The sequence below is a fragment of the Passer montanus genome, unplaced genomic scaffold, assembly GCF_014805655.1.
Source record: "Passer montanus isolate IOZ18808 unplaced genomic scaffold, ASM1480565v1 scaffold28, whole genome shotgun sequence".
Taxonomy (NCBI): Eukaryota; Metazoa; Chordata; class Aves; order Passeriformes; family Passeridae; genus Passer; species Passer montanus.
The window spans coordinates 3691276-3716991 of NW_024367483.1; the positions used below are offsets into that span (position 1 = coordinate 3691276).

At 39.9% G+C, this 25716-nt stretch overlaps 2 protein-coding genes across 4 annotated transcripts in view; one reads left to right on the plus strand and one right to left on the minus strand.

Annotated features, from left to right (window-relative positions):
- The first annotated feature begins 2199 nt into the window (after positions 1-2199).
- POU1F1 (POU class 1 homeobox 1) lies at positions 2200-10957 on the plus strand. 3 transcript variants are annotated; one of them, XM_039713226.1, is made up of 7 exons: positions 2200-2341; positions 5039-5104; positions 5977-6090; positions 7096-7341; positions 8695-8859; positions 9435-9495; positions 10703-10957. In XM_039713226.1, exons 1-7 carry the CDS (start codon positions 2200-2202, stop codon positions 10914-10916), a joined length of 1008 nt encoding a protein of 335 aa, XP_039569160.1. In that variant the 3' UTR covers positions 10917-10957. The 3 variants fall into 3 exon arrangements, with proteins under 3 accessions (XP_039569160.1, XP_039569161.1, XP_039569162.1); XM_039713227.1 differs by lacking the exon at positions 5977-6090 and having other exon boundaries at positions 4955-5104; positions 10703-10916; XM_039713228.1 differs by lacking the exon at positions 5977-6090 and having other exon boundaries at positions 10703-10916.
- Positions 10958-14462: 3505 nt separating this feature from the next.
- CHMP2B (charged multivesicular body protein 2B) overlaps positions 14463-25716 on the minus strand; it is an 11634-nt gene continuing 380 nt past the window's right edge. The window contains exons 2-6 of the mRNA XM_039713233.1: positions 22824-22915; positions 19738-19932; positions 17437-17539; positions 16395-16501; positions 14463-16256 (exon numbers count right to left, since the gene is read on the minus strand). Coding sequence (XP_039569167.1) covers positions 16143-16256; positions 16395-16501; positions 17437-17539; positions 19738-19932; positions 22824-22915 — 611 coding nt within the window. The 3' untranslated portion in view covers positions 14463-16142. The remainder of the gene's footprint in view (positions 16257-16394; positions 16502-17436; positions 17540-19737; positions 19933-22823; positions 22916-25716) is intronic.

Sequence of the window (25716 nt, forward strand, 5' to 3'; positions counted from 1 at the left end):
ACTTTTATTAGAAATGAGCTCTGATGAATGTGAAATTTTTCAAATACCTAGTATTGGTAACAATTCAGCTTTCCAGGATCCTCAAAAATAATGCAAAACCCCCTTTATTTGAAACTGAATGCAACTAAAGAAACTTGGTTATAATCAAAATGAAAAGTAGTGAAGTTATTAGCAAGAAGTAGGTGATATAGCACAAAAACAGGGAAAATTAGAATTTTTTTATTCAGCACTATAAAACATAATAATGAATAGTCTGGGCATGAAAAAATTCTTTTGAAGCAGTGTCTGGAATGCTATCACAGAGCACCTTTAAACTGTACTCTGAAGGAAAGTTTGATGCCTTGTGACTTCTGACTGAACTTACTTTCCCAATCCCAATCAGTTCTGGGTTTTGAGGGTGAGCAGCATCCATGAACCCACAACCACCCCCTCTAATGAGCTCCATAAGTCTGGAAAGCCTGAGCACCTGGGCAAAGCTGGGTAAGCTTCTCCTGACCTGGGCAAAAAGGGAAATCTGCATGTGAGCTCCATCCTGTACTTGGGAACAGGCTGCATCTTTGCATCTAGACATGAGTTCACAGTGAAACTGTAAATTTTCTGTTTACTCAATCACTATCTACAGTGACACCTGTTGGGATTTGAGAAAAAGGAATTGTCAAAGACAGGGATGTAAAGTTATTCTTTTTCTCCCACTGCTTCAAAACTCTGGTGTGTGGAGGGGACCCCCTGTTAGATTTATCATGGCCCTTGCTGAGGGGGAAAAGAAGGTGAAAATAACTAAAATAATTTTTGAATATGGATCCACAGACATTAGGATACATTGAGCCGAGCCCAAACTAATGCAGATGGTGTTCATTTGATGACAGTATCTTCCATAATATTGCAATAATTATTTTGATGGGTTTTGTATATTTTGCAATCTGAGAGTGCTTGTATAAGTAGTAGATAACAACTGTTAAAGATAAGTGCAGTTTGACATGTGCAGTGATTCTGAAATATCTTCCCAATCTTAGACACAGCCTTTCCCCAGACCCACTTAAAGGATTCTGCAGAATGGCTCAATACAATGCCACTTTTCTGCAGTAACACGTGAAGAATGATGCAAAAACAAGTATGATTGCTCTTGTCTCATGTATCTGAAGTTGGTGTTGTCAAAATTCTAGTTCAGACATTTAACACAGTTTGGAATATGAAACACACAAAATATATTGTCATCTTCACATAAAATATGACCAAACATCTTTGATAATGAAAACCAAGCCAAACCCACCTTTATTGCGTCTACATAGAATATGTGACTATGGTGTACTACAGAATTTTTAATCATTTTTAGGGTAAAATGCATGCTCTCCAATGTTCCAAAATTATCCCAGTCTCATGTCACAAATTCACTTTTCTTCTTTGAGTAAAGATCATGATTTTACTTAGGACCTTGAGGAGGATTTCAGATGGTGCAGTAGAATAATAATAATAATGAGTTTTAAGGGACACCATGGATCCTGTCAAGAGCTCATCTTAGATAAACATTTAGCACATCATGCTTATGGAAAGCTATCTGTTCAAAACTTCCTTCTGGCTACAGGTGCTTCATATTACACATCTCTGATTTATACTGGTATAGGTCAAGACAAATGATCACTGTGCAACTTCTGGGAATTAGGTTAATTCAGATTGTTTTGCTATAGGTTCTCGACTATAGCAGACTTCTGCTTGAGCCCTCAGACAGGTTGCCTTCCAGACAATTGCCTGGATGAGATTTTGGAGGCAGGTGTTAACTGTGGAAACTTACTTAGTATTAAACTCACTTGTCTGTTGCCACTGACTTTGGAGACGATACTTTAATTTTTTTTCTGGTCATTGTCCTCCACAAAAGACCTAATTGAAAATATCTGTCAAATCCTGTCTCTGGTTTCCCTCTTCTTCCCCCGCCCCTCCATTAATTTGACACGTATTGTGTTTGTGTGGGAAGGAAGGAGGCTCTGTACCAGGGTAGCAATATTGCTGGGAAAAGAACATTAAAATGGATAAAGGGATTTCCTAGTGGTATAAATACCTGCACACGACCTCCCTGTGCTCAGGAGCCCTCCTCTGTGTGTATACCTAGGTAAAATCCTGGAATAGAGTTTGAGGTGCCATTAATCCTGCAGGATCTGCTCTGGTAGAACACGGGACCGGCAGCTCTCTTGCCTCTAGGAGGGTATGAGCTGCCAAGCATTTGCTTCCTCAGACACCTTTGTGCCCTTGAGTTCTGACTCTTCTCCCTCTCTGCCTCTGATAATGCATCACAGCGCTGCAGAGTGCCTGCAGGTCTCCAACCATACCACCAATGTTGTGTCTACAGGTACTTTTTGAAAATACTCTTGCTCTCATTGGTAATTTTTGGGTGGTAGTTGAGTTCATTGAATTCGGTGTCAGTGTCATGCATGATTGGGACTATGCCAAAGTAGAAGCAATTTCACAAAACTCTGTGTATGAATTAATCAGGAAAAGCACAAATGTTTTAGCTAAATATGTAATTTTCTTTAAGTTTGTTACAAGATTAGACTCAAATATGCTGCCAATTTAGAACAGGTTCAAACACTGTCTTTAGTATTACTACAATCAATGTAATACAATGACAATTTTCATGTAAATGAATTGAAAAAGTTGTTTATTATGTAATCATAGTTTAAAAACTTATAAATTATCTTAAATATTAAATACATTTAAAAGACCTCAAGTGTCAATATAGCTTGAGGGAGTTTTAAACAAGGAAAAACCTTCCTTTGCAAGGCATATTGCAAACTGAATCAAGACTAAGGTTTAAGTGTCATGTTCAAAATGCGTAGTAGAAACGTTGCCAATATTTTTGAATCTTGTATGCTTGTGTATTTAGCGGAATTAGATGCATTTAAATATTAAGACTATTTAATCACTAAATCTGAGCCAAAGAGAGTTTTCTTGCAGTATTAATACTGCAGAGATTCTGGAATACAGGAATTGTTAATAGAAACCCTTCAGGGAAAGAAAAAGAAATAGTTGATTTATTTGAAATTGCATTAACATTAGAATTTCATTTGGAGTCTTAACAAGAAAGCCGATTTTTCCTGAAAAGCATTGGTAATAAAGCATTTTAATGAAAAGAAATAGCACGTATGTGATGAAAATGGATTATTGGTAACGGAAAACAGGATCATCTTATACATTAAGCAAGAGGCTCAAAGTATCCCAATACAGTTGTGGGTTAGCAATAGTGGCAGGGAATAGGATAATTTAAATTTTGTATGAGGTCAAATTTATGTGTCTGTATCACAGCAGTATTTTCTAGACTCATCTGACTTGTAATGGAAAGCACACAATGAGGGCTGGCCCAAAGCATCTCCTTGCCTGCCACAGGTTTAGGTTCTGGTATTTTATATCTGCCACCCAAGGACAAATGCCACTGCAGAGTGGAAATTTTGATTGTAGAACCACATCCAGAAGGTCTTGTGAAAGAACAACCCTGGGAAAGCAGAAACAGAGGGTGGTAACTATAATGAGTCAAGATTTACAAATTTCATACATAGATTAAGGAATTGTCATACAAAGTGTCACTTTGAGCACACATGAGGAGAATTTGTGTACAATATAATGGTGAAAGAATTTTGACTACAACTTATTTTAAATGTCAAAAGTTTTAAAAATGGATGTAACAATTCTCCATCACAAGAAAAATGAAAATACTTCCATTCAAATATGATGCCGTGTCTTCAGCTGATGTTCTGCTGTATCCTCAACACTTTAACTGCTATTATTTCATTTAAATAGCATCATCCTCATTATTTAATTTTAAGTCATTATTAGCAAGTTTAAAACTGTATCTTCATGCATAAAAGTTATGGTATGTGGATTACGAAATAGTGGAAAAATGCAACCAGTAAAGATTCAGATCTTAACAGAAAAGTTTAATTGCTCTACATGCACTACAGTTATTAGCACAATCTTTATTTTCACTGCATCTCCATTCGTATAAGCATGTTTGTCTTAGTAGATTTTATATCTGTGCAAGTATATTTAAACAGTACAAGAAATCTTTACTGTTATGATTAGTGATTTAAAACCCAAATATTCAAATCCCTAATTAAATAGACTGTTTTGATCAACAGGATTGTGTTCTTTAAAATGTGGTCTTACATATCTGAATGTTCTTGAACATTAATTTTTAATATTCTGTTTTATTGCAGTTGTTACAGGGGGCAGTACATGCATTTTTATTCCTACTTGTACATGAGAAACAGCCATATCTCTATATTGCATTCAGCAAAAAATGGTCTCATTCTTCAGGCACCGGCTATTACTGAGCATGGACCTGAAACACCCCTTTGAAAACACTAGAGATAAATTAACAGTGTGTTTGCTGGTGCTGGTGATGGAAAATAATTATTTAAGCCGGACTTGTTAGAAGAATCCAGAATTTACCATCTTGTTTCTCTGCCACCTCACCAAAGCACTCTGAAATGCTCTTTGTTGCTTGGCACTCAAGAAATTGTTATTTTTGGCACACCAATGCAAATGTCCCAGACTGCTGCCTTTGGAAACCCAGGCCTTCACTCACTGCAGAGTTTGCTTGACAGTGAAGGCAATTTCCTGGGAGCCTAGAATTAGTTTTTGTATGAGATTGAATGAACCAGCATGTGGAAGTTGAGTGAGGAGAGGAACAGCTCTTCCCTTAAGAGTTTCATGTTTCCCCTGCTCAGCAGTTTGTGCAAACAGGGTTATTCCCGTAGATTATACCAAAAGCAGATCATCAAGGGACAGCACGACAATTCCTAGTCCTGCCTCAGAGGATGTCCCCCTATTTCTAGTGGCAGTTCTCCCTGTTAACCTGATGGCCGTGACCCTGTGTTAAACGCTCACAGGAGAAGCTACAACTGCACAGAAGGCACTGCCTGCCTCACACTTAAAGGCTGTGTCTAGAATCTTGAATTCTTACGAGTCCCATCTGTTTTCTCTTTGCTCCCAACTCGTGCGTGTTCTTGCGTTGGCTTTGCTGCGGTGACACTGGGACATCCTTGGCCAGGCCTGCACTACTCCGTGCCCTCCTGTCACTATGGGAATCAACCTTCCACCTACGGGGTGATGGCAGGTAAGGGGTCAAACCTCAGCTGGCTGAGCTGTCAGAGTATGGATCTTAGTCAGTTGCCCTTCAGAGGGACCAATCCAACACAATCTTTTAAAGAAGCTGGGATTTGGATTGAGGTGTTAGAAAAAGTTGGGAAATTAGTGCCCAGAGTTTCCCAAACCTTTGCATCTCTTGTGGAATCACTTTGTATCTTATGTCTCCCTATAAAGCTGGGAAAGTCTTTTTGCACACCTCTTGCCACTTCTCCTGTTGATTATCACTTTTTGAGGGACCAGAAGTGACATACCCAACACACCTGGGTATGACCAGTACCTGGGCTGATGAAGCCCTGGCTGAAGCTATAAAATAAAATGATGGCATAATGAAGGGATAGCTGAATTCAGCAGGCAGATCAGCCATGTGATCATGGATTTTTACACTCATGAATGCATCCTGCTCGTTCTCCCCTGTCCCAGGCTCAGTAAGAGTGAGGCATTTATATTCTGTGCACGCTTAAGCAGCAGTCAATGAGATAATGACATGAACCAAGTTAACATAACTCCCAGGAAATAACTGGGACTTGGAAATAATCCAAAATCAAACTCAGAATTTTATTTCATTTAAGAATTAAGGAAATATTAGAGTAAATCAGCATAGACTAATAGGGACAGAGTGTAGGCTTCCTTCATGGTATGCAAATTTCCAAATTCTTGTATTTCATCATGCATTTCTGTGTCCTTTGAAAACATTCCTGGTATTGTCCAAGTCCCTGGGGAAAGTTAATAAGTAATTTTTAATTATATTGCTCAGAAATTAGTTTTCTTTATCCAAAATAAATACATTTTTCTTTTTCTCTTTTCTTATTTTCATCTTCTTTTCTTACTTTATTTTCTTAGGCATCAAGCCTGCAACTCCAGAAATGCTCTCAGCAAGTCTCTCCCAGACTCGCATCTTACAGACTTGCAGCATGCCCCACCCCAACGTGGTAAATGGTGTCAGCACCTTGCAAAGCAAGTCCTCCTCTTTTAAAGTATTTTTCATTATTTTTTGAGATTTTTTTTTTTGTGGTTATCCCATGTGGAGTGTATTAAATAGTTCTATGCAGTTAGAATCTCCAACACTGATGGGAGTAATTGGGGCAATGAAGAAAAATCTAGCTCTAATAAATGGAGGCAGCAGTGGGAGGTTAATGAAACTCTGAGTTTTTCTACACAGTTTTGTGTAGTTTAGAAAATTGGGAAGGATGACCTGAGAACCTGGAATTTACTGGCTGCTCCAGAAACACTGAGGAGTGTTAATATTTCTCCAATAATTCACCCCATGCCTCCCTCAGGTCAGAGACTTTTTAGCTCTATGTACAGTATCTAGAGAAAAATCAGCCTTCACTCTTAACTGAATCTCCTTGTTAAGTCTGACATTTGGGAACAAAAGGTAGTGTAAGATAGTTCTTTTTTATCCTTGAGCAATTTCTTTTTTGAAGGATCATTCTGAATGAGTTCTGGTTTTTTGGTTTTTGTTTTTGGTTGTTTTTTTTTGAGCTGTTACCGATGTACTTTCCTCAAAGAAATTTTATGCTGCAGCTAAAACAAGATAGTATCTTGTCTGAGCATCCAATGGCATCTACATGGAAGTATTCTTTGTACCAGAAAATTGACACTGGCAAATTTTAAGTGACTCAAAATGACACAGATCCATCGATCTTGTTGTGCCACTTCAGTCCAGCTTAGAGCATAGATTTTTATTTGTGTAAGTTTAGGCCATTTGCCTCTTATTTAAGTGCTTCACAGCTGGCTAAGTAATAGGATGGCTGTGGCTGGTGAAAGGGGCTGTTGACAGGTTTCCATGTGCTGGGACAAAAAAGAGAAAACTCATCCCAGGAAATACTAATTGCTGGATACTCTTGTGCGTATTATATAATTAAAATTGCAGGCAGGGACAACGAGGCAGCAAGGGGAGGTTTTCACTGTGCAGCAGCAGAGAATCATGCAATGAGCCTTCTCTTTGGCCTTGCCCAGGTGGTCTGACCCCCTGCCTGTACAAGTTCCCGGAGCACGCGCTGGGCGCCAGCTCCTGCGCCCTGGGCCACGGCTTCACCCCGCTGCCCCAGCCCCTGCTCACGGAGGAGCCCGCTGCCCCCGACTTCAAGCAGGAGTTCCGCAGGAAGAGCAAGCCCGCGGAGGAGCCTGTGGACATGGACTCGCCTGAAATCAGGGAGCTGGAGAAATTCGCCAACGAGTTCAAGCTGCGGAGAATCAAGCTGGGTATGTGCTTCATGTCCACGAACAGGAGGCTGGAGGAGTCCAGTGAAAGCCCAATTATTTCTGAGTGTTTTATGGCCTGGCCTCTGCTGCTGTCTGAGCATAACTCTAATCCTGCCTTGCCCTGCAAAACTGCCTCCATTCCTAGAAGATTTGCATGGGATTAAGGAATGCCAGCTTTTAGTTTGCAGAAAGGGACTTCAAACTTTCCTGCCCTTTAATTATTTGTGTTAAGTAAAGAAATTTTTTTCTGTTCAATAAATTGCATTCAGTGTCAGGTGGAATATTTTGTACAGCTCCAAATTATCTGCAACTTCAGGCAGATAGCCCTCATAACCATGTCACCTCCCATACCCCTTCTTTTCCCCATAGACTGTTTAATCTGGTGGTCTGCTGTCATTTCAGTATACACTGAGTGACATCCATGGGAAATCCTTCACACCAGTAGGAAACTTCTCTTCCTGGTTTATTTTTTTGTGCCATGACACAGTTGCAAAGCAATTGATAGCTTTGCTGCTGTGAGATAACTGCTGTCGACAAAGGTGGGCTGTCGTTCTTGGCATTATCACTTATAACATTGCATCAGAATTATAGGGAATCCTTTTATTTTAGAAATCTAAAAAAATTATAAGTTTATATGGGGTACTGCATTATCTCAATAGCTAGAAAGCCAGTATGTTCCATTTGAAGTCTAAACTGAAATAAATTAGGGTTTAAAAAATTATTGTAAAGTGGCCAATTTTCCTGTATATCTTGTGTTTGATGTCAGCTACAGTGATGGAAAGGGTTTGCCAAGCCACACATAATTAATCACTTCATCCAGAATTATTGAGGGAACAAAACTTCCTTTGGTGTAAGCAAATCACATGGAGCCTGTAGAATGGGAGAAATGCAATATGCACAGGAAAAATAATCTGAGTTTGAGATTTACAAGACAAAACAGGTTTTGAGTCTGAGAGACACGGTTAATGCAGTCAAAAAAGGAGTTTAAAAGGAGCCTCACGGGACAGTGAGTGCCTAAAGAGATCTTGCCTTGTCCTGGCACCGAAGCAGAAAAGGAGGATGAGGAACCAGTCCCTCAGCCATGGCAGATCCACATTCAGAGAAATTAACAGGGAGCTGTTGAAGCAAAGTCAGAGTCTGCATGGAAACTGCAGCATTTCTCTGATGACTTCAGCTTAGTTGTTGCAACAAGTAACAGGAGACCAGCAGTGCCTGTAGGGATTATTTTATTGCTTTACACCATCTACAGAAAGACATGGTGTGTCTGAATCCTTCTCAAAGGGCTGAGCATCTCAAGGAAAGTAATCCTCCTAGAAAGCTTCAAAGTTGCTTTTTCCTCTTGGTTTCTGGCAGGCTATACACAAACCAACGTTGGGGAAGCGCTGGCTGCTGTGCACGGCTCCGAGTTCAGCCAGACGACGATTTGCCGGTTTGAGAACTTGCAGCTGAGCTTCAAGAACGCGTGCAAACTGAAATCCATCCTGTCCAAGTGGCTGGAGGAAGCAGAACAAGTGGGAGGTAGGGAACTGAAATCCTCTAAACATTGATTTGCACTTCAAGCAGAACGCCATGTAAATATTTTAGGGCTATTATACGTCTTCTGCAGACTAAAGATTTTGTTTTACCAGATTTAAATGCTGAGGTCTGCTTGTGTTAAAGTATAGTTATCTTTTTTTTGGATGAGCATGGAGGGGAAAACTGAAATGCATGGAGTGTACAGAATAGCAAAAATATCTCCTGGGCTGCTGGAAGAAATTTCTTCCAGGCCTATCCCAGAAAACCAGTTCCAGTTCTGTAGAGAGCCAGAGTAGGATGGGCAGGACAGCCCATTTAGCAGTGTACAGGGATTTTTCACTAGCGAAGACCTTTTGCTTCTAACCGTTTCTGCCTATAACCATTTATAATTGGAGGTAAATGACCAGCCATCCTAACAATGGAAAGATCCTGTGTGTGATGCACCTCTTATTCAGCAGCACTTTTTCTTGCGCTTTCTTCTTCCTCCAAAGAAAGTGACTATTTTTTTGTTTTCCAGTCCCTTTGGAATGTAACTGCCAGCTTTTGTTGTTTGGCTGCTTCTTCTTTTTTTAATACAGCTTTGTACAATGAAAAAGTTGGAGTGAATGAACGGAAGAGGAAGCGCAGAACCACCATAAGGTAATAAATATTCAGGTTATTGCAGGTTAGAAACAATTTTGGCTAAGATGCTTCTTTTTCTTCTGTCAGAATTGAAGTGCTCTTTTCTATTAATGAATATGTACATCTTGGGCACCTAACAGTTCCAATATTTGGAAATAACCTAATTAAAAAAAAACCAGCATAACACTCCAGACCCCCAATTAATTCTCAAGTATTATATTTCATACTTTGCTCAAAACCTAAGAAGTTGTTAGTCAAAACTAATGTTTCTATACTTCTGTATGTGAAGAACACCATGCTCTTATTAGCCAGTTTTGTTAAACATTAGTAAATATTGAAAAACTGACCCATAAATGAAAGACCAAGAGATGAAATAACTAGAACTGGAGCAGATACTGTATTTCTGTAGCAAATACCTGCACCTCACTTCCAGAATAATGCATGAAGTGCCCTCTCGTGTCCAAAGAAATTACAGCTACTGCTGAAACTTTTGGATGCCTCCCAGTGGCACACAAGCATGTCACATATGTGGTTTTTAAGAGTATGTAAGAGAAATTAGAATCAAATTCTATCTGGAAATAAGAAGAAATAACAGTATTAAATTATTCTGTTTAGTGAGCCACTCAGTTTTGGTCGCTGCTGACTCTGAGGAACAGATGAGGGCAGACATTTGGAGAATGTGATGATGGCTAAAACAGCTGTGATAATCTCTGTGATTTGTACGAATACTCTAATGCTGTCTCTATAATTAGTGAGATGCAAAACACAGTTTCCCAAATCTAAGTGATAAAGCTCTTCCTCCCTGTAAAACCAAATGATTTGGTACAACCAGGTAACACCACTGATGTGCATTTGGTGGGGCAGAAGGGTGGTCAGGCTTGCTCCAATTCCTGTGATCCCACTCATAACTTGTTAGTAGCTGTGTCTCCTAGATAATACAAAGAAACACAAATATGTTATAATTAACACTGAAATTGCACTGAGCTTGATGCTATTTTTGCCTTTTAATCACCCCATGCCAAAATTCTGTACGATGTCATGCTGCTCTTGTCAGCAGAGAACTACAGAGTATTTTTAGTGCTTTGGGCTCCCTTTACATAGAGAAAGATGAAATAAACTAAGTCACTGCCTTCAGTGTTGTTACTTGATCTTTGTCTTGAACTAGTAGTGAAAGCCTGAATGTACAGAAAAGTTTTTAAAGGTGAAATTTTACCCCTGTATCCAGCATTGCTGCCAAAGAAGCCCTCGAGAGGCATTTTGGAGAACAAAGTAAGCCGTCTTCTCAGGAAATTATGAGGATGGCTGAGGGGCTCAATCTCGAGAAAGAAGTTGTGAGAGTTTGGTTTTGCAACAGAAGACAAAGGGAAAAAAGAGTGAAGACCAGTTTACACCAGAATGCCTTCAGTTCTATTATCAAGGAGCACCATGAATGCCGGTGAAGCTTTTCCACATATGCATGTGCATTTCTGTTTTGCTTTTTGTAAATATTGTAAATACTGTGTTGTTAAAAAGAGAAAAATCACTCGTTCCTCCTACATGCTACCAGCAGCTGTAGCATGAGAAGCATTTTGCTGTCATTGATTAAGGCACTGTGATCTTGCCAGGACAGAGGTGTCACACTGCTCCTACTGCGTGCTCTGTCTCAGCCCAACATTTGACTGCCTTGACCCGGTGTCAAGTAGAAGTGGCTTGGATAATGCTTGTTATCAAAGGTAATTCTTGCTAATTTGTTATGTGCCTCAAAGTTTGGTTTGGGTAGGCTTAGCTATACAAACAGGAATACAATTTATCTGACCTTAGGACTTTGTGGCCTGAGGGGAAGAAAAATAGTTATCAGGGGTTTTATTACATTGGTCTTTCTCTGCATTGTACTTTCTTCTGATTAAAACCATGTGTGGACATCCTTACACCAGAGACGGTGTGTTAAGCTAAAAAGTATACAGAAGAAGAATTTATTGCACTGCACATTCCACATCTACTACACCACTCTAATTGAAAATAATCCCTTATTTGTCATCCTCCTGCCTAGAGATAATCGAGGGGAAAAAAAACAGTGCCAGAGCTCCACCTATCAGGCAGGCACTGAGAAAACTGAATTAATGACTGTAGTACTCACCAGGGATAGATTATCCAGCCATCTCATCAGCCCTGCTCATTGTTATGGGAATTAGCCCATTACCATATAAGTATTTTGACTGTTTTCCCAGGACTGAAATTAAGTGAGTACACGCAAGTAGTACTGGCCAGATACATTTTATTTTTCCATAAAACAAACCTGATGATTTAGAAAATGTCTATATAATAGGCCCACAGAAAGCCAGAGGAGTTTAATGTTCAAGACCACTTAGAAGCAGCATGTACAAGTTAAGTGCTCACTCTCCAGTGTACATTAAATTAACTCTGATACTTATTACAGTGACTGTAAGCATATTCAGCAATGGAAATCAGGCTCCTGGATTTCTAAAATAAATACATTTTTATGGATGAATGCACCACTCTAAGCCCTTAACTGAGAAGAAAACTTCAATTTAATAACTCAAAGGGGAGAAACTGTGGCCATGTACTCCCTTCAGGCTGCTCTCATAGCTAGCATAGCTCACCCACTATAGCAGAGACCAAGGTGCATACTTTTATCCACCACAGGTTATCAGCAGGTCATGAACTTTACAAAAAACACATTGAACTGAGAGGATCAGCACTCAGCAAAGGTGGTGGCATGCACTGGTGTAACTTTCATGTGATGTGGTCAAATGTTGTGTATGTTGAAATCACTATCTGGTATATAAAAACTTTATTTATATTCTAAATTATTTTCTTAATTATAAAAGGCTTCCTAGAAATGCTATCAGCCTGTACTTCCCAAGCTCCTCATCCAATAAAATATTCCTATACTTTTGGCACTCCTGACAATGGTTTGTAGTTCTGTTTTGGTAACACTTTACTCTTTTTCAGCTGTATGTCATGCTGAAGTGTATTTTAGAATGCTCTAACAGATAGTTCCAGAGCAGTCTCACTGTAACGTGGTGGTCTCTTGCCCCTAAAAAGTCTCACAAGTGAAAGCTAATTGCAGTAACAGAATAAAATAAAATGAAAGGTGACACATAACAAAATTGTCTTGCAAAGGAATGACAAAAGGCCAGCTGGAGGAAGCAGCCACCATTTAAACCCACCTACCTGCTGACACAGAAATACAAAGGAATTAAAATTATTTAAAGAAGTAAAGATGGATGAAATCAATTTCAATGGCTGCAGCTGGAACTTTACTTACAGAAAGTGGCAATTCATTTTTTTTTTCTCTAGGAACAACTTAATTACTAATTACTCTTGATTGGGTTTGGGGGGAGGGCCCAACCTGCATATAAGGCAGGATTTCCAAGGAGCAGCCCTATAAACCTGGAGTTTAGTTGGCCATTCAGCCTAGCTGGGCTGTGCCTGTTTTAGAGATATTTGTGTGTTTTTTTCCTTGCTTTTTTTCTCATGGTAACTTTAGGCAGGGTGTTAAAACCACACTAGAGGGCAAACCAAGGTGTTATCACAATGTTTAAATCTGAGGTTCAGCTGTCTCTGAAGAACTGTGATGTGCTGTGCCCTCATGTGAAGGACACAACCCACCAAGCACAGGCCAAGCTGCTGAGCAAAGGTGAGTAACTTGAAGTGGCTCTCTGCTAGACTTAAATGTGTGTGCATTGGATGCTTTTATTATAGTGAATATAGAACGCTTTTATTATAGTGTTTAGACAACTAGTCATCTTTTATGATCCAAAATTGTTCTCAAAACTAATATTTAGATTTAGTTTCTCAATGTGATCAGTTGCATCTTAGCAATAGAGTCTGCTCAGTCATGAACTGCACTAAAAAGCTGATGAAGGCAGGCTGTTCACCTTCCTGCCTAATATAAGAGTTAGGAGTAAATACAGGAAGATGGAAAGAAACTTAAAACAAACAAAAAAAGTGGTGGTTTTTAACACGCTTGGGAAAAAAATCATCAGTGGAGAGAAACATGTGGCTGCCAGAAGTTCCTTTGTATGGATGAGTGCTCAGATGAGAAAGCCACTTAGAGCTGGTGTGTGTAGAACTTGCACAGGGCTCTGGATGTACTTTATTTTTGAAACAGAGATTGAAAGACTGTTAAGGATTGAAGCATCACTGATGCTCATTGCGTTCTCATTGCTCCCCTGGGAATTGCTTCTGGGTACTTGAGGAATAAGACTCTGGGTAGAGCCATTTTTAGGTGCATGCACAACTCTGTCATTGCTCCCAGATGGAGACTCAGAGACAGTTCCTCTTTAGGTGCTAGCAAGGATAAAGGAGGGTAAGGATTGAATGGTTTCACTGTTGTTTTTTTTTTTTTAATCACTCAATGTGATTTAAAAGGAATTTGTATCTAATCAGGGGGTGTAATTTTTTTAGCCTGATCCAACATACTGACCATAACTGCAGACACATAACAAGCCTGCAAACCTACAGCATCCCTCACCCTGCTACCCAAAGATTTTTACACAGGTTAGAGCTGCAGGATTGAAAAGGTAACCTGTAACAAACCACAGGATTGATACTGACACCAGCCCTAGTTCAGCAGTCCTAATGGCACCAAAAAAGCAATACCTTTACTTCTGTTCCTCAAGGATCCAGAGGAAAGAACTCATTATGGAATTATGCCCCATTTTGACAGTTATTAAAAGGATCAACTGCACACCTCATTCAGCAAGGACACAAGCCTTGGTGTTCAACCAAGCTTTATCCCTGCGTTCACATTATGATTTCTCTTTCAAGACCACAGACCAGTACTTGGGCATGAGGTTCCAGACATGGGAATGCAAACTTGAAAAAGTCTTTACTGAATATTAAATCAAAGGCCTGCGAGCAACTAGTATAAATATGATGGTGCTTTATCAAAGCAAGTCAAAGGAATATTTATCAGAGCTCAGAAAGAAAGCCCAGTAAGAGACAGATGTGTAACATTAACCCTACAGAGGACAAAGTCATTGTGTGATAAAAAGCCTTTTATTAGATTTTTACAAAATAACTTGTAAAAAAAAAAATCACCCCATAGTGGATATATGCAATATATTAACTTACACATTCCTACCCACTACCTGACAGATTCAGTTTTGCATTATTTCTTTGAAAGAGAAAGAACACCTGTAATTCTAGGCCTAAAAGCTGAGGAAGGCTCACCTATGAGTTCTCTTTGCTGACTTTAATCCTAAACAGTAGATGGTGCAACAACAGTAGATTCTCTGAGGTGTCCTGCTATGCTTTGCCTAGCAGCAAAGTCTCTTTATGAGGTTTGTTCCCACCCAGTTTTCCTGGTTCTGCTTTTGGGAGGTATTTTGATTTTCTCTTTTTAAAGCCAAGATTGTTGTTTCTGTTCAATGAGCAGCACCACTACATCAACACTGAGGGGTAAATATCTCCAGCAGAGTCAGGGCTGAGGAATATCACACCATCCAGGAAGTAATAACTGGGAACTGCATTCTCATTTTGTCTATTTCCAGTATCAACAGTTCTTATTCTTTAGCACAATGCACACTCCACACAAAGCTAGAATTGTGTTGATGCAGTTCAGAGATCATAGAAAAACCTTCGCAGAACCAGAAAGTTTTTATTATAGTGTTTAGACAAGTAGTTATCATTTATGATCCAAAATTGTTCTCAAAACTAATATTTAGTTTATCAATGTGATCAGTTGCACCTTAGCAAACAATACAATTACACAGTTATCTTCCATTAAGAAGTACTGTAAAATATATACAAATGTTGCTTCAGGCAAATGTCCTTTTTTTAAGTGCACAAGTTGCATTTCTGAATGAGTGCATCTCTCCACTCCAGCACTGAGATCCATGAAGTGTACAGAGAGGTCTCATCAAAGCATTTTGTAAAACCATCTTAATTATTAAGTTTACTCACCTTTCAAAGACTCCTTCTGAAAGAAAATCAGGTACAAGATTTATATACATAAAGGCACAGCAATTCTGTTGAAATCAGCTATGTTACAGTACAATAGAGTTCAATCAGTGCCTTTCATGCAACAAATTTTACTAACAAATGTAACTCCTCTTCCAGAAAAATTAACTGCACAAGGAGTGTCTCCTTCCCTTCTGGTAAGAGGAATAACAAGCTATTATTTCATCAGCTCAAAAGGAATTTTGAAGAAATACATAAAATGCTTTTTCTTTCTGTCTAAATTAGCTAGACATTCAAAGCTATTTCTCATGGAAAAAAAAGTTTCCAACTGAGAGCCAAGGTGAAGTTTCATTCGTGCTAAGAGATGACAGACTAAATGTTTCTCTAGTGATAGTTTTGTAAAAATGATAAATATTACATAGGTGCTGTCCTAGGAAGTGGCATGACCAGCTATAGAACAGCCAGTTCTAGAGACAGATCAGGAACACCAGATGGAAGAAAACTTTGAATCCAAAGGACTGATCTGGATTGGGTGTAAGTGAATTTATTGTTAGAACTACACCCCTGGTTGGTTCAGTGCCAAAAAGACTCCATGCAATGGAAGGAAAAAAAAAGTATTTTTCTCTGCAAATTCATCTCCAAGTTGCCATTTCTGAGACTTCGAGGTTTTCCTAGAAATCAGTTGCATTGAAAGAGCATTTGCACTTTGTACACGTGTGTAGAGCTGAGCCCCCAGCAGGCAGACTGAAGTGGATCAGTTAATCCACGCCCAAGGCTTTGAGCTGGCGCTCGATCTCCTCGTCTGATATGGTGGCGGCGCTCGATGCCGATGCAGAGGGCAAACCTCTGGCAGCTGAGGGAGCTTTGGCCATCTGGAAGGAGACACAAGTTTTCTTCAGTCAGAATAATGCAGGTGACTTTTAGATTACAAGCTGACTTTTAGATTAAACTATTTTTTAAAAATGGAATGCAGTGGAAAAATCCCATGGGCTGTGTAGAAATAGCCATACCTTGCCAGAGATTTCAATCCCGATCTCGTCAAGCACTTGATTAACAATATCTTGGGTTTCTTCCTCTTCATCAGAAGCATCAAAAATATCATCCAGAGTATCATTAACTTAGAAGAAAGAAAAAAAATCCAGACTGCATTAAGCTTGGTGACTAAGGTGACCTAGTATCATCTTTCTACCCTCCCAGAACACAGTGGTAATACCATGGTGTAAGAAAGCAGCAGAAGGCACCTGGGTGTTAGAGAGGCTTTCTTAGCTCTGCCATGCCAAGCCTGTGAGCACAGCCAGGGCAATAACAGGGTAAGGCATGGCTGCTTTTATAGAAATGTTCAGTTCCACCAAAACAGTTCAGCTGCTGTATCTCCCCCCACATTAGATTTTAACATTTCTGCAAAACACCTATAGTTTCATAAAAACCCCTTTCCTTTCTTCTTCCTCCACGTACATTGCAAAGTTGTTAACTGCTCAGATAATTTGTGTGCAATTGAGGTGTTTCCATCTTGGTTTGAGTCTATGCTACCTACTATGACCAACAGAGGGGCAGGGATTGGGATGGGGAGAAGACTGTGAGCAACACCAGGAATTAGCTGACAGTGAACACATACATGCAGGAACAAGGAATTTGCTGCCTCCCCAAAAAGTCATTTTTGGCTTAATTTAAGAAAAAGGAGACAGAACCATATCATACCACCATGCGCAGAAAGCTGAGACAATCAGTATCTAAATTAAGGCAAAAGTCTCCCTACCAGTTATGCCATCAAGGCCTTGAATGGGTCTCAAACTCTCTCTCCCCCCAGAATGTTCCTTGTAAAAATATGATCAATGTTTTGCAGAAGATGGGAAGGAATGGATTCTAGATTTAATACCTAGAGCTTCTAAAAAGTCTAAGGCTCAGCATTCCTACTCAAACATACATTATTTTGTTTGCTCTACATTTCTGCTGTCAGTCTCATTAACTATAGAAATAAACTTCAAACATCAGTGTTTTCAGGCTGGTTCTCCTCTGCCAAGAGAAGCCAGTCCCCTGCAGTGCAGAACTTACTCATCTCTTCAGTCATGTCCATCTTCATGTTTTCCTTCTGGAAATTCTGCATAGTTTGTAGTGTCTTTTGTGGATCCATTTTCTTATTAACTGCTTGCATTGTCTATTAATATGGAAAAAGTTCTTAAATCATACAATGAGACATTAGTAAATATCAGTGCATTCATTAAGAAAAATGCTTTAATCTAAACTTCACTTTCCTTGTCTCTTTCCCATAAGAACAATAGGTAAGTGACAGATCAATAGTACAGCCTGCACTTAGTAAGAGATATTGCTATTAGTGTCCTAACAGACAGACTTTTAAATGTGTGCATCCTTCTTGCACCATGACCCTCTCCTGGCCTTGTATTAGGAAAAATCCAACTGATCTGGATGAAAAGAATAGAGAACATTTCCTAACTTGAAGGCTACACACATTAAAGGAGTAAATGGCTGCAGGTTCTTATTCAGAAAGGACCATTTATTTGAACCACCACTGGAGGACAGGCCTTAAATTGTTTCTTGATGTTACAATTTAATGGAAAAATTACTTTTCTCTGGAAAGAAAATATCCAAGTGTTGAGGAAGTAGTTGTTTAGGGTGCACTTGTGTGATGGGCAGAGATCTTGCTGTGACAGTGAAATAAACTTCACCCATTTTACTGCTTTTGTGTACACTACTATGGGACGCTTCCCTCTTTCCTAAAAAGCAAATTGCTGTGGGATATCAGAATCTAAATATAGACATAAGCAATTCAAATGTAAAATTTAAACATCTTTGAGAAGATAAAAGACTTGGTTAATTAAAAGAGATGGTATCAAGCCACAACAGGCTTCGCAGAAGGGTTTCTGCCTTCATGTCTGAGTTTCTTCCAGGTGATAATGTACTATGATACTAACATTACTTGAATTTCAAAGACTGTGCTCATGGTCACATTATCTGAATTTAAGAAGTTGTTCTGGACTTGGAAGGTGTTGGTATAAATGGATGTCAAAAGTATCTGCACTGACAGAGAGTTTACATATCTTCAAAACTATGTTTAAAATTATCAACATATGCTAAGAACTATAGTGAAAGTATTCATACTTGAAAGCTTTGCATTCACATACTTGCCTTCCTTGTTAAGGCAACTGATGCCATATATTTTTCACTGATGGCTTTATGAGATTAACAATTCTTTAAGCTTCCCATGTTAATAAGGCAAAATATTCACTTTAAAAGTGATCAAAATAATTTAAGACCTTTCTCTCCAATAATGTTACACAAATTGTCCATACAATTACATGCTGCTTAAAACTATTTTTGGATTTTTTTCCTACTGACCTAATCTTCATAACTACTCCAGTGACACTTTGGTTTTGAGAAATTTAATCCAAGATCTATCATAGATAAAAACAAGTCACCCAGGTAATAATTAAAAAGCAAGACTAACTTGTTCACAAGTACTGTTGTAGGAATACTGAGTAAGGTGTTGAACCTGATCAGTCAGGCAAGTCCAATTTGTAAACTTGCTGCAGAGCCACAACTCTATCACTGGCTGGCTGTAATTTGCCCTCATGCTGTGTCTAAAAGGCACCTGACCACCAAGCCTTTGTGGTGCACTGAGTTGCATTGCTGTGTTTAACTGGATTTAACTTGGACTGGGATCAAAGCCCAGCTTGGTCTGATGCATACTCATTCTGCTTCCTGCACCTTGAGCTGAACAGTCCTCCTTGTCAAAAGCCAAATCCCTTTTTATCAATTCAGGGAAATAGGGGAAGTTCACACCCAGCTCAGAAAACTGAAATTTTTCACTCTTTCATGAGATGAGATTTGGGAGGAAACTTAACACTCTTTCCTGACAGAGCACAGAGAGAATGACAGCAAACTCCAGATTAGATTTTTTTAGGAATTTTAGATCCAAAGCAATAACCTACTTTTTTCAAAAGCCATACAGCTATTGTGGCATACTGCCTTGATTTCTAGACAAATCATGTCCTACTTTTTCCCAGTAAAAACTGATTGTGACAATAAATACAGGCAAGGCACTGTAGCAGCAGGGTTTGGGGTTTTTTATGTACTTAAAGAGTTCATTCACGGGCATTAGTTTATTTTTATCATGAAAACATTTGACAGATGTCTAGCCCAAGAAAGTATGTAGATGTTATATGAATAGATTGACCAAACAAAAGTGTAACAATACAAACCCAAATTATGTTTCCCTACTGTATCCTCATCAGCCCTGTGCAGTGAGTTTTAGCCCTGCAATTACCCCAAAAACCAGAATTTTTGCAATCACATGCTACATTTGAATATAAAAAAGAATATCTTGTAGTGCCTTACTTTTGCTGTGGCTGACATAGCTCCTGCCATCTTCATCTGGGAGTTCATGACCTTGGTTTGAGTGGACATGGAAGTGACTTTGGAGCTCACAGCATAGGTTCGGTTCTTCTGCTTCCGCAGCTGCACCAGCTGCTTTGCCAGCACTTTGCAGGCCTCTTTGTTACCAGTCTTAGCCATTTTCTTGATTTCCAGTTCCTGGGGAAAAAGGTGTGAGATTAATTAATTCCACAGAATTTCTATTCACGCAAAGATTATAATTAAGCCTTACTGCTAATAATTAAATTAAAAATTAACTATCCTCCTGAATATTTTCAGACATGTGAATTATATAAATAGCTCCTTGCTTTTTAACAAGGCTGTTTAGCAGAATCAATGTCATGCTGGTATGATTTGACCACAAGGAAAAACCTCAATGAAACTGTATTACAGTGTGGTAGCACACAGTTCCCACCAAGACTTCAATTTCTGCGTGATGTCACATTCACTTCTATGTGCACATTCAATTCCATATCTGGATAAGCAGCCACACTTCAAAAAAGCCCCAAAAAGTGAAGGAATTATGATGTCCAGTCAACTACTGGTGCCATGCTTCTAATTAATTTTGATTTCTTGCAATCAAACAATGTCACTCATGTAAGAAATGGACAGTTCTTCTCAATGCTTTTTGGGCCTCAAGAGAACCTCACAGCCTTTTTGGGGAAAAAGTAAATAAAGTTAGATGACCAATAATGATGTTAGTTAGAGGACCAATAAAGTTACATGACTGATAATTATAGGCTGTTATAATTTAGCTGGACTTAAATCATAATAAAAATAGCATAATTTAACATGTGCTTATGCTGTAAGAAAGACACTTCTGTCTTAGAAAACCAAACCCCAATCTGTCAATTCAAAGAGAAATAACAATCTGTTTAGCCCAGAGGTACCAGGAAAAAGCCTGGCACAAATAATCTTGTCAGCTGGGATTCTTCAAAGTGTGCCTTCCGATTTGTGACTTGGTAATGTAAAAATTGCAACTACTTTTTCCTTTACAGCCTTTTTAAGAAGGTCTTGCCTGTTTTCTGTAGATGTCCATTTTGATTTTTACCATTATGTAAAAGCAGCTTTTAAAGACCAGCTTTCTCCTGGATTTTTAAGGAGAATATTCCTGCTACAGGTATGCAGTTGCTTCACTTTATGTGCACTGGTAATCCAGAAAACTGCACTTTTAAGAAGCTATGAAAAGATAAATTCTAGTCCCCAGGACATGCAGAACAGTCACCTTTAAAGGCAGATGTAAACTGGCCCACTGCACTACCCTGACTACCAGAAAAGTTCATAGTTAAGTTTATTCCAGAGATGGCTCTGGCACAAAATCCCCTCTGCAGATCCATCATTTCTAAAGGGTGTGTCATACACACTATTTTTAATCCAGGACGGTACAGAGTGGCAACGAAGCAGCATGAGACTGTTCAAACCTTAAAGGCCTGAAATAGAAGTAAAGCTGTCCTCTTTGAAAGTAGCTCACAGAAGCCACAAAAATTCCTGTAACATCACCAGAATATTATTTCCTTTTTCTTTTTTTTTTTCTTTTTTTATTTTTTTTTTTAATCTAAAGTATTGGGAAGGTTAGAGGGATTAGTCTATATCCCATATTTTAACACCAAATGTTTGAAAATAGGGATTTTCTCAGTAAGTTGAAAGACCTACAAAGCTTTTATAACCTGATTTTTTCAAAGCAAAATACAAATCACTGCAGATAATCTACCTGCAGGAATCAAACCCCATATACAAATGATTTTATTCTTAATTAGAAAGAATTTGGTTAAATTTGGGGTACGTTATCTGCTTTTGAGAGGTCTGGGGCAAGCTTATTGAAGTCAGTTATGTTCCTCTGGAAAAAAAATCAAAATTCATATGGTTATATCAGGTTACTGAACTGAAACAGAACTGTCTGCATACATTAAGGTATTTTTATCGATAGAAATAATATAACTGCATAACTTGGTTTTCTCAGAGTAGTACCTTAAAATTAAGGGGAGAAAAAAAAGGTCTTTCTAGAGAAAGCAGATAATGAAATGTTTTGAGATTGAAAAAGTTAAAATTTGCTGCTGGAATGAGAGCAGCAATGGATAATAAATATTAATTTTCAGTGTCAGATCAGGTGAAGAAGGATCAGGGGCTTATCAATCAAAGACATATCTCACTGCTCCTTTCTTCTTCTCAGAAATCTAACATTTCTGAAACCACTTAGTGTGGTAAGTAATCAACACTTCAGTCTGAATAGTCACTAAAATTAAGGTGATTTCCATATTGGAAATATTTCATACTGGAAAAAATGCCTTATTTATGAGCAACCTACTATATTCTAGATGTCCAAGGCTTTCAGAAACAGTTTCTCTGATCTTTTAGTTTATTATTCCCAGCTCTTGGAATTCATGCAACCTGCTGCCATGAGCCACCACCTCAATAGCTGCTGGAACAGGCTGGATTTGCACAGCTTTTCCCACAGTCTGAGCATTCTTCATGCATCAAACCCCACCATCTGGCACATCCATTTCTCCTCTTATAGTGCCACACAGGTGCAGCATTCAGCCACTGAGTACTTGAAAGCTCACACACAGTAAGTTCTGAAAACATCTTAATTTAGGCAAACAGTCCTACTATTATCAGCCAATTTTAGGGAAGTTCTGTCTGAATGAAAATAATAACTCTAGGGGTACTCATGATATCCTGTGGTTTTTCAAGTGCTCTCTCCCACTGGACAGTCATGGTAACATGTGATAGCACTTCTACTTCTTTTCATTCTTCTACGAAAAGACAAGTGATTTACAAACCTTTTAGAAAAAAAAAACCTTCTGAAGGACAGAGAATGCTGGGAACTGTAGGGAAAACACAATGTTTCAGGATTTTCCTGTGTAAAAGGCTAAGAATCACTTTTAGACAGTAAATGTTTTCCAACACAATTTTAACTGAGAAATGAAAAGGGGAAAACAACTTTTTAGCATTTCATTATTATGCATTGATTTGTATCTTTAAAATTGTGCAAGTTTTTTATCACTTGTGTGTGTTTTAAAGAGCAAAATAAAGTTCCCTGTCATACTCACCAGTTGTTTTTCCTGTTTTTCAAGTGCTGCTCTATCTCTGCTTATAGCCCTCTGTGTACCTCTTAACTCTCGATTTTGCTCCTTTATTATATCTGGAAAGAAAACATTGATAGCTGGGCAAAATTTTTCAATATTCCATAAACATCTGCCAAGCACCCTGCAGATATGCAGCATGTTTGACACCTCCCTTTCTTCAGAGTGAAGTGTCAGTGTTTCAGATACAGAAAATATTAGCAAAATGCAATTTGGTGTATACAACATCATTGTGTCAGCAGTGTGGGCTATATCCTGTTAAAAACAAAAAAAAAGCTGTTTTACCTAGGATGTTACTTTGCACCACAATCACAGCAAGAGCTTTAACCCCACAGTAAGACATCTGTACACACATTTCCTGCAAGTCCAGCACAAACTCAGCAATATCTAGGTCACTGCCATCCCACTGCTTTTCCCCCAGCCAGGCCTAACTGCAACAGGTAGGGCAGCTGAAGGAGAATTGAAATTCAGCATGAATTATGAGATCTCAGAGCAGGTGAGGAGTTCCCAGCTCCATAAAACGGTGACAATAATCCCAGGTGCAAGTCTTGGATCCTGCTTTTCTCTGTCCTTATTCTGCTCTGGGGGAGCTTCCTCGCCTCCACATCTGCATAGCCCCTGTTCAAGTGAGTCTAGAAAGCAACAGTGTTGGAAACTTTTCAATTAGAAAATACTTAAGACTAGTAAGGCAGGAAAGTGGAGGCCTTTACAACAAATTTCAGTTTACTGACACAGTGAGCAAAGCTTGAACACTGCCTGTCAGGTGAAACCTATAGGAGTTTTGTGCACTGTGCTATTAAAAATTATATACTGATAACACCCCCTTATTAAAGCAAGTATTATTTACAGTCTAGGCATCAATCATGCTAGCTGCAACTAACTTCTGATAGCATTCACAGCACGTGCTTGGGTGTGATTCAGCTGGGCAAGGGCAGAGCAGGGTGTCTGCATGTGACTCAGCATCCTCTGACCTCTGTAGAGGCAAGCAGCTCTTATGGAGGAGAGATTCAGCTACTCCCACTCTGGGTGGGAGTTTGAAAGGAGCAGATTGTCACATAAACTTTGTTTACAGCTCGTGAAGGATAAATTCTAGAATCACAGGCCACCCTTTTCATTTTTTAAGGTTTGAGGCAATTTTTCTACAAACAGCTAGAAGCATTCAAGTTCTTCTTTCCTAAAGCCAGACATACTGTAAAACATCCATTGCTGGAATCATTTCAATGTTAATAGGTTTGAATCAGAACAAAATCCCAAACCTTTAATGGCATTTTAAAGGCAGAATATACACTTCCTCTTCCAATCTTGCTGGAGATCGCCCAGTTCTTGGGCAAAGAAATATATATTAAAAAAAAAAAACAGTGTGAAAATGACACCTGTTTTTACAATGCTACTACTGCTGTGAGTACTACAGAAAAAGCATCCTTGGGAGATGCAGACTTTTCAGTGGACAATAGTTAAGAACTGAAAGATGGCATGGAATATATCTGCATTCTTCACACTGGCAAAACAGCAGAGAAAATAATTCTGAAAATGCTACATGCAAGTAGTTTTGAAGGTAGATAAATGTATATTACTTGCACAGCTGCACTTGGTGAAACTGAAAGAAAAAAGCTTAGAAAAGCCAGTCTTGTATGTAGCTATTAACTACACTACTTAAAAAAAAATCCTTATAGCGAGCTTGAGAGGTAGGAACTTTAAGGTGACAGCAAACAAGAACAGTACTTAGGAGACAATAAGGGCAAGCACGATGCTTATTTCTGTAGTTTCTGATCCCCCCAGTGGCTGAAACTGAGGACAGCAAAAAAACTGAAAACAACTATCTGCAGTTATGGACTGTTTAATTTGTTTTTAGAAGTGAAGGCCAAGATGAGAACTCGGTTCTTGTTTGTTTTTGATAACCGAGGAAAATTCCCAGCTACTAGAGCAGACACAATACGACAGGTTATTCTGAGATAAGTCTTATGCCATTAGCCACTCCTGTGTGTCACACTGTCGTCACACACACCAGGCAAGGAGGAAGCATTCCTCAAAACAGGCTGGACAGGTGACATCCAGCAGGGCTTGACCCGGCTCCTGCAATCCTTCCTTGGTCATGGCAGCTTAACGCCAGCTCTCCTTCTCCCCTTCTCAGGAGCCGCATCTAAAATGGGAAGAGCCAGGTGGGACCTGTGGGTGCTCCCTGCGGTGACACACAATTGGTTGATGTGCAGCGTCATTTTTTGCGAGCCCTTTTCAAAGGCCGACCCAGCAGCTCTGACACGGGCACAAACACACCAGAGAGCCGAACCCGGGGCTCGCCAGCCCTGGGCCACGACACTGCGGAGAGCTCAGCACCGCCCAGCGGCCTGCAAGGCTTCCAAGGCGTCCTTTGGGGCTTTATTTGAGGGTTGTTATTCCTGCTGAAGTTTAAGCGCTTTGGTACCAGAGTGGCTACAAAGAACCAACACCAAGTTGTTTGCACAGCGGCGCGGAGCCAGGGCCGGGAGTGGCGGCGGCCCCGCAGCCTGGACGTGGCTCCCTCACAGCGGCACCGCTCGCGTCCCGGCTCCCCCTGGGCCCAGCAACTCCTGCCGGGCCTGTTTTGCGTCCCTCGCTGCCGCCGAGCGATGCTGCTCCTCCTCCTCCCTCACCCACGGCCCGGGATGGCCGGGCCCGGCTCCCAGCCCTCCCGGAGCGCCGGGAATCCCCCGCCCCGCGGTGCCAGGGCCGGCCCGGCCCGGGGGCTCTCCCGGAGCGCCGCCGGTGAGTCACGGCGGGCGGGCCGGGGCCTCCTGCCCCGCTCCTGCTCCGCTCCCTGCGAGCTCCCGCTCCGCCGGGACGCGGGGCCCGAGGCCGCGACCCCCGCCGGGCTCCCGCTGCC

Bases quoted from the DNA above. Each gene is read 5' to 3' on its own strand.
- POU1F1 (XM_039713226.1), top strand. From the start codon at position 2,200: ATGAGCTGCCAAGCATTTGCTTCCTCAGACACCTTTGTGCCCTTGAGT. The intron at 5,105-5,976 runs GTAAGGGGTCAA...TTATTTTCTTAG, and splicing joins CACCTACGGGGTGATGGCAG to GCATCAAGCCTGCAACTCCA. The intron at 9,496-10,702 runs GTAATAAATATT...CCCTGTATCCAG, and splicing joins AAGCGCAGAACCACCATAAG to CATTGCTGCCAAAGAAGCCC.